Source organism: Myxine glutinosa, chromosome 12 (assembly GCF_964187855.1).
Source record: "Myxine glutinosa chromosome 12, kmMyxGlut1.1, whole genome shotgun sequence".
In the NCBI taxonomy this organism is placed as follows: Eukaryota; Metazoa; Chordata; class Myxini; order Myxiniformes; family Myxinidae; genus Myxine; species Myxine glutinosa.
In genome coordinates this window covers 9,970,083-9,979,164 of record NC_136272.1, presented here as the reverse complement: position 1 = coordinate 9,979,164, position 9,082 = coordinate 9,970,083, and the positions used below count along the sequence as shown (strand labels likewise).

General features: G+C 47.8%; 1 protein-coding gene across 2 annotated transcripts in view; it reads left to right on the top strand.

The window, feature by feature from the left end:
* The window catches only part of REEP2 (receptor accessory protein 2), a 44,747-nt gene extending 37,566 nt beyond the window's left edge, over nt 1-7,181 (top strand). For both annotated transcript variants that reach the window (XM_078766463.1, XM_068103816.2), the window contains exons 7-8: nt 3,690-3,832; nt 6,737-7,181. In XM_078766463.1, coding sequence (XP_078622589.1) covers nt 3,690-3,832; nt 6,737-6,805 — 212 coding nt within the window. In that variant the 3' untranslated portion in view covers nt 6,806-7,181. The remainder of the gene's footprint in view (nt 1-3,689; nt 3,833-6,736) is intronic.
* The last annotated feature ends 1,901 nt before the right edge of the window (nt 7,182-9,082 follow it).

Here is a 9,082-nt window from a genome sequence, read left to right as displayed (position 1 = left end):
GGTATGATAGACCTGAGCCTCGTCCTGGAGGTGTGGTTGCTATCTTTATGAAAAACTCTCTTCGTCACTCTCCTTGCACTGACCTCTCTCCATCCCACCCCCAGGAGTACCTCTGGCTACGGCATCCTCTCCATTCCCACCTTTTGTTCATATGTGTTCTGTACCGTCCTCCACACAGTGATGACTCCATTTACATCTCCCTTTCTGACAACATGGACCAACTTCTATCCACTCACCCCAACTCTCTCTTCCTCATATGTGGCGACTTCAACTGTCATCATGCTAGCTGGCTGGGTGTGGGTTCCTCTCTCACCAGCCATCGCACCTCAGCAAAGGAATTCTGCGACTCAATGGGACTGACACAATCTGTCAATTTCCCAACCTGGATCTCAGTCAACGGAGCATCTTCTCTTCTAGACTTGGTTATGACAAACTTCCCTGCAAATGTCTGCTGCTCTTCTTCTGCTCCAATCGGTTCCTCTGATCATTTCCTTGTTAAAGTGGACATCTCTCTGGCCATTATCAGAGAGCCTCCTCAGCGACGACGAGTCTGGCATTTCATTCAGGCTGACTGGCACGGTCTTCAAGCAGCCATCAATCATCTGGACTGGCCTCCCATCTCGACTGCCTCTTACATCAACTCTTCCTGGGAATTCTTCCAAAGCAAACTGCTCTCATGCACAGATTTATCCCATCTCGTCATCGTTTGTCATATCCTTCCTCCCATCCATGGTACACTGAATTTTGTGGTGAGGCAGTTGCCCTGAAACAACTTACCTTCGCCTCATGGAAGGCTAATCCAACTGAAGGCAATCTCGGTTCCTTTCACAAAGCTCAGAACAAGTATGTGTCTACCCTCAGGAGAGCCAGGAAACTATCTCTCGACTCTCAAGACTGAACTCTGAACTCTCAAACCCACCTCCCTCCCCCAAATCTTGGTGGCGTCTGGTCAAATCTGTTTCTCGGGTTTGTTCCCCTTCCATCACCTCCCTTACCTCAAACAGCTACACAGCCGATACTGCACGTGAAAAAGCCGAAAACTTCGACTCTGTTTTTGCCTCAAAATCTTGTGTCCCGATCCCATCTCTCTCTGTACCCACCTTTCCCAGTCGTACCCAGCTGCTCCTGGACTCTGTGTCCTTCTCTCCTGACAAGGTGGAGAAGTTTCTGTCAATCCTCGACTCTGATTCTGCAACTGGATCAGACGGCATCAGCCCACGGGTCCTAAAATCCTGCTCTGCCGCTCCATCTCACCCTCTCTGTTGTCGTCACCCTCTCTTTTGCCCAAGGCATCTGCCATGTGCTTGGAAATCAGCCATTACCGCTTTCCATAAAAAAGGTGCAAAAACAGATCCTTGCAAATACAGACCAATCAGCTTGCTCCCAATAATCAGCAAGGTCATGGAATCGATCATCGCTTCTGACATCAAATCCTTCCTCTTATCCAATGGCTTGATCTCTGATCATCAATTTGGTTTCAGACCAGGTCACTCTACTCTGGACATGCTGCTTTTGCCGTCTCAACAATGGATGGAGGTCCTCAATGCCAAACAGGAAATCAGAGCTGTCTCCCTTGACATATCACGTGCCTTCGATACGGTCTGGCACCCTGCTCTGCTCACCAAACTCTCCTCCTATGGTATCCATAGAAATCTCCACGCATGGCTCGCGGACTTCATCTCTAGTCGTTGTCGATGTGTGGCCATGAATGGTTTTCTCTTATCTCCCCTTCCTGTTCAGGCTGGAGTTCCCCAAGGCAGTGTTCTGGGCCCTGTGCTTTTTCTGGTCTTCAACAATAATCTCTCCGACTCTGGAAAATCCCCTCTATCTCTTTGTTGATGACTCCACTCTCTGCCGCTCCATACCTCATCCCTCAGATCGTCAGTCTGCAGCCTCTTCACACTCTGCATACCTGGACAAAATCACAAACTGGTCAAACAAGTGGAACATGTCTTTCAATCCTGACAAATCTCACACTCTTACGATGTCTCTCCGAAAAGACTGACTGGAGAACCCTCCCATCTATTTTCTCAACAATCCTCTCCAAGAAGTTCTGTCATTCATGCTTTTGGGTCTCACTATCGGCCATGATTTTTCCTGGGAAAACCACATTTCCAAGCTGGCCTCCAACGCCAGTCGCCGACTGGGCATCCTCCGTCGTGCGAAGTTCTTCCTTGGCACACCTGAGCTCCTCACCACATACAAGGCTTTCATCTGCAGCTCAATGGAATACTGTTCTCCCCTCTGGGCCGGTGCTCCTGCTTCGCACCTAGCTCGGCTTCACGCTGTTGAAACCAAAGCTTTCAGAATCATTGGAATCTCCCGCGATGAAGCCAATTATGAGGTAGGTTGTCTTTCTGTCTTCTACCGACTCTTCTCTGGCCTAGCCCCCCCCACCCCCCCAGCCCTGTCTGTGCTCTGTACCCCAAATATTCCTTCAGGTCGCACAAGATCTGCCAGCAACCCTCTTGTGGTTAAAGTGCCAAAATCAAGACTCTCTATTCACCTTCACTCTTTCATTCCTGTTTTCTTCCACCTCTGGAACAAACTACCTCACTCTCTTCAATCCCTCTCCTCCCTCCATGTCTTTAAAACAGCTGTTGACCACCATCTCTTATCTTCCCCCACCCAAAACCTTGATCTTTTCTACCCCCGTTAATTCACCCCAGATCCACTTTTTTGAAATACCGACTTCTTTCCTGGCACCCCTAGCAGTGTCCATGTGTTTTTTTTTTTACCTCTCTCACATCCCCCTCCCCTTCACATACCTCCTTCCTCCAAGCCCTCTCCCTCCCACAGATCTCCCGACGTCCCTGCTCTCAAATGTTGTACTTGTGTCCTTCACTCTCTCTCCCCATCTTGTCTCCCGCTCCCTTTATCATGTTTTATGTGTCAGTTTGTCTTTTTGTGATCAATGTTAGCTCTTACTCGAGCCTCGATCTTGTGTACAAAAAAAAAAGGGAGGGAGTAGGGGGTGGAGGGGGAATTGTACAGATTGTCTCGATCTCTTATTTAAATAACGTTTGTGCGATAGAATAATAATTATCGATGTGATTGATGATCGAAGGGTAAAATGTACATTTATTCCAAGTAATGGTCATAACAATATTCCCACCATTAATCTTGCTTTCTGATCACCTTCAACCCTTAATTTGGTCAAAAGAACCTAAACTCTTCTCGATTTGGCCTTTCTTCCTGATTGAATAACCTCCATTTTGAAATGGGTGCACTCACTCATTGGGAGTGGTTGAAACCAATAATAATTTGATTATTTCTTATATTTGGTAAAGACCTTGATGTAATCTTGCTCGATATACTACACTGATGTAACGTCTATTCTTTTGCTGCCTGCTGTCCTTTGTGACTCTAAGTATGTACTGTACTGTATAATCCCATGTGACTCACTTCCATTACCAAGACCCATTGGTCTTGCATATCAGCTTCGTCCATTTTCCTTCCGAGTTGCTCTTTTCCTTCTCTCCCACCTCCGTTGCTCCTCATTTTTCCTTCCGGTGCTTGGTCATATTTTGGGTTAGCCAATTAATTATATACGAGTCCTTTTGAATGGAGACTCCACGGCTTTAGTGCTTGCACTCGAGCAGCGTGCCTGAAATTTGTCCGCCATCTAAAGTATCCTTCCCCAGCAAAAAATACTTATTGCTTCACGTGCCTCGCTCGCCCTTTGACAGATGAACCCGACTTCTCGAGGTCAGAGGGTGAAACCACCGAGGTGAAGACAGACCTGTCCGACGAGGAGGCGATGGAGCAGGCGTTACCCAAACGTACCCAGAGCTTACGTACGACAAAGTCTCCTCGCGTCGTCATACGAGAGGTGAGGTTTGCACTTTATCTGTGGCGCTGTTTTAATTTTATCTGAGTTTGCAATGAATGGCCATTAATTGTCCGTAAGTTGAGAAAATGTCCTTTTGAAAAGAATTTCTTCAGCTGGATCCTTTCAGATAAAACAAATATCTTGCTTTTTGAGGCATTGTTATTTTGCTTTTGCTTCCGTATATCTTTGGTATTTTCCTGGTGTTGGGCTAGCGGTTAGGGTGCCGGCTTAGGATCCTTGGATCCTGGGTTCGAATCCCGGTCGATCGCTGAATTAATGCCAGGGGGGTTGACTCAGCCTGTCATCCTTCCGAGGTCGGCTAATTGAGTACCAGTTCACTGGTAATTCCCTGTTTGTCGTTAAAGGCGGCAAAAAGGGTTGGCGGCAGGAAGGGCGTCCGGCCGTAAAACATTGCTTCAAATAGGGGACCGAAAAACAACAACAACCACGGTTCCCGAAAAAGGCCAACCCCCGCTTTGCGGGGAAAAATGGCCTCTAAAGGTGTTTATATATCTTTGGTATTTTGCTCTAACATAAGCCATGGAACACATGGAGGCCTCAACACGATTTGTATTCTCTACGCTCCACCTGAGGTCTTGCCAGTGTGTGGTGGTTTCCTATAACAGCCTTAAGTAGGATAAATTAGGCTTGTAGATGCATCATGGTCATCATGGATGTTCGTTCGTATGCAGCATCGTTGTCTGAGGGCATGGTTATGCTGCTGATGCAGTGCCCTCTGCTGGTTAGGGTAGGAATTTGGAATTTGTTGAAGGTGCCGGCGAAGCTCACCCACTTTCTCAGATTTCTCACCCATGGGATCTTTAATGTTCAACGACTAATGCTGGCAGATGGGACGCCAAGTTTAACGTCCATCCGAGGGGCGGCACACACATTGAATCGCTCTGCATGTGAAACCCCCGCCCCCCCCCCCCCCGCCCCAATTAAATTGGAAGTCATCATGCCAGATCTTTTCTATCCCCGTTAATTCACTTCAGATCCACTTTTTTGAAATACCTACTTCTTTCCTGGAACTTCTAGCAGTGTCCATATGTTTTATACCTCTCCCACCTCCCCCCAACTCCTCTCCCTCCCACAGATCTCCCGATGTCCCTGCTCTCAAATGTTGTGTTTGTGTCCCTTCCCCCTCTCTCCCCATCTTGTCTACCGCTCCCCTTATTGTCCCCCGTCGCTCAGCGGAGCGGAAGGGGGACTATGGCTTTCCCCTCCGTCCGTCCGTCCGTCCGTCCGTCCGTGCAGGCGTGCGTGCGTGCGTAAGCGAAGGACCGCATTCGAATTTGGTGTGTGGGTGCAACCCACGTCAAAATCCAAGATGGCCGCCACCATGTATGTCTGATGCCATGTATGTCTGAACCTTGTAACCTGCATATCTTGAAAAATAAGTGAAGTACCAACTTCTAATTTGGTGTGTGGGTGTATCTCGGCATAAGGAAGAACGCTATTGAAAATTGGGTCGCCACGTCAAAATCCAAGATGGCCGCCACCATATATATGTCTGAACCTTGAGCGAAATATCTCGAAAAATAAGTGAAGTACCAACTTCTAATCTGGTGTGTGGGTGTATCTAGGCACAAGGAAGAACGCTGTTTAAAATCGGGTCGCCACGTCAAAAGCCAAGATGGCCGCCGCCATGTATGTCTGATGCCATGTATGTCTGAACCTTGTAACCTGCATATCTTGAAAAATAAGCGAAGTACCAACTTCTAATCTGTTGTGTGGGTGTATCTCGGCATAAGGACGAACGCTATTGAAAATTGGGTCGCCACGTCAAAATCCAAGATGGCCGCCACCATATATGTCTGAAACTTGTGAGCGAAATATCTCGAACAATAAGCGAAGTACCAACGTCTAATCTGGTGTGTGGGTGTATATATTGGGTCGCCACGTCAAAATCCAAGATGGCCACCACCATATATATGTCTGAACCTTGTGAGCGAAATATCTTGAAAAATAAGCGAAGTACCAACTTCTAATCTGGTGTGTGGGTGTATCTAGGCACAGGGAAGAACGCTGTTTAAAATTGGGTCGCCACGTCAAAATCCAAGATGGCCGCCGCCATGTATGTCTGAATCTTGTGAGAAGAATATCTTGAAAGATAAGCGAAGTACCAACTTCTAATTTGGTGTGTGGGTGTATCTCGGCATAAGGAAGACCGCTATTGTAAAGTGGGTCTCCACGTCAAAATCCAGGACGGCCGCCACCATATATATATCTGAACATTGTGAGCGAAATATCTTGAAAAATAAGCGAAGTACCTTCTGGTGCGTGGGTGTATCTAGGCATGAGGAAGAACGCTATTGAAAATTGGGTCGCCATGTCAAAATCCAAGATGGCCGCCTCCATGTATGTCTGACCCTTGTGAGCGAAATATCATATCATAGCATGTTTTCTGCGTGTTCCACTTTGTGAACTCACATCACTTCCCCGACGGGGGACCTAGGCATAACGCTTGTTATGTGTTTTATGTGTTGGTTTGACTTTTTGTGTGATTAATGTTAGCTCTTTCATGAGCCTCGATCTTGTATACAAAAAAAAAACAACCCCACCAGGATGACAGTTTATAGCTGGATCAGGATTCGAAGAGCTTATACCAAGGCCAAGATTCAAATGCAGGCTAGAAAGCTTAAACGAGTGTGCATAATTCTAGGCCACCTGTCCGCCAGCACATAAGATGAGGCGATGCTCCACTCGGTGACGAAGCTCGTTTCCAAGATGTGCATTATCGAGTCGACTCCAGAAGTTTTTTGGGGTTTTTTTTAGGAATCGAAATATAAAGCTTGACAAAAATACTCTCGATGTAATCGATCAGCTGCACTCGGCCAATTGATTTTCTCATTGATGATGGCCATGGTTTATTTGCTTGCGTTGTTCCGTCATTTCCTCCAGAGCACAAATCGAGCCACCAAGACGAAGACTCGGAAGAAGGCGATGTCGACCGGCCAGGAGCCAGTGTAGGTCTTCCGCGCACCGAGCTACCTTTCGGCACATGGGGATTTCCTGACCAAGCCAGTTGCCATGACGACCTGTAATAGTTGAGGTAACATGGTTGCATGCAGCAGTGTTGAAGCCCTTGTGCCAACCAGGTGGCGATGGAATACCAAAACCTATTTATTTGCTTGTAAATTTTACGGATTGTACATTTTGAAATCGATTTGAGCATTTTATCGTACGATGTGAAGAATTAGCAAATCTTATGGTTGTTGTTTTTGGGGTTTTTTTAAGGTGGCGTTATCGGTGCTACTTTGCATCCATTCAACTTTTCTTTGCAATAAAAGTCTGGAAACCTAAATTTTGTAAGACTGTCTCAATAAAATGTATTGGAAACTGCAAATTATGCAATCTTCATTTTTAGCTCAACTGGGGTTTAGGCCGATGAGTTTGAGATCGAGCAGTGCGAGTCTGCAAACACTTCAGTCATCGATATTGATTAAACTTGGCCACAAGCTTCAGATCTGATGCCTACCATAGGTGATCTACGGGGAGGAGGGCGGGGGGCAGGGGGAGGGGGATTTGCACCCCCTTCTCCCCCCCCCCCCCTTCCAATATGTATTTGCTCTCTTCTCCCAAACTACACACACAATTTCAATGAAACTTGATCACAACCTTGGTCACCTGTGATGTACCAAAGGTTGTTCACGGAATTTTTAAAATATCGGGGTCTGGTTGTTGCTCTTGATACAGGTGAGCTTCAGGAGCCACGGTCATATGTTTGGGTATACAAACCCTCTTCCCCTCCTGGTTTCCTTGTTCATACACCATTTTAAACTTGAATGGATTAACACAATCAAACCGAAACATGTTCCCAAATATGGAGCCTCGTGATGAGGCCGAGAAAAATATATTTCCGGGTTCTGGTCAGCGCGCACATCGATTTTGACCCTGCGCGTCAACAATGTTTGGTATGGACGTTCGCGCACGGTGCTCCCCTACAAAACTGCGTTTAGTTTGTCCGAATCCAACCAGCCGTTCCAAAGATATGAGTAGTTTTGTGTGCCGTGACGTCATGAACCCAATGAGGGTTACATGTGACGTCTTCGTCTTAGTCACGTGACCGCTTGGGTGGCAAAACATTGCTTCTGCCACCATACGTCATGGCGGCAATTTGAAACTCGTCTCGCATATAAATTGGCCCCGACACGATGGTAGAGTTGTTGTGCTGTCGGATGTACATCCCGATTTCATAAGGGATCGGGCTCGTCATTCTACCGTTTTCCGGACGACACAACGCGCTAAACCGATTCATGGCTGCCTTGACTGCAGCTCTCAGGTGAGAATATGGCGCGTGAGGTTGTTACCTTCGCTCGCGAAGCGGAAAGCAGCATTAGGCATTTGGTTACGTACATGTGGAGTGTGTGTGGCATACTTGTGGAGTGTGTGTGGCGTACTTGTGGAGTGTGTGTGGCGTACTTGTGGAGTGTGTGTGGCGTACTTGTGGAGTGTGTGTGGCGTACTTGTGGAGTGTGTGTGGCGTACTTGTGGAGTGTGTGTGGCGTACTTGTGGAGTGTGTGTGGCGTACTTGTGGAGTGTGTGTGGCGTACTTGTGGAGCGTGGCGTACTTGTGGAGTGTGTGTGGCGTACTTGTGGAGTGTGTGTGGCGTACTAGTGGAGTGTGTGTGGCGTACTTGTGGAGTGTGTGTGGCGTACTTGTGGAGTGTGTGTGGCGTACTTGTGGAATGTGTGTGGCGTACTTGTGGAGTGTGTGTGGCGTACTTGTGGAGTGTGTGTGGCGTACTTGTGGAGCGTGGCGTACTTGTGGAGCGTGGCGTACTTGTGGAGTGTGTGTGGCGTACTTGTGGAGTGTGTGTGGCGTACTTGTGGAGTGTGTGTGGCGTACTTGTGGAGTGTGTGTGGCGTACTTGTGGAGTGTGGCGTACTTGTGGAGTGTGTGTGGCGTACTTGTGGAGTGTGTGGCGTACTTGTGGAGCGTGGCGTACTTGTGGAGCGTGGCGTACTTGTGGAGTGTGTGTGGCGTACTTGTGGAGTGTGTGTGGCGTACTTGTGGAGCGTGGCGTACTTGTGGAGTGTGTGTGGCGTACTTGTGGAGTGTGTGTGGCGTACTTGTGGAGTGTGTGTGGCGTACTTGTGGAGTGTGTGTGGCGTACTTGTGGAGTGTGTGTGGCGTACTTGTGGAGTGTGTGGCGTACTTGTGGAGTGTGTGTGGCGTACTTGTAGAGTGTGTGTGGCGTACTTGTAGAGTGTGTGTGGCGTACTTGTGGAGTGTGTGTGGCGTA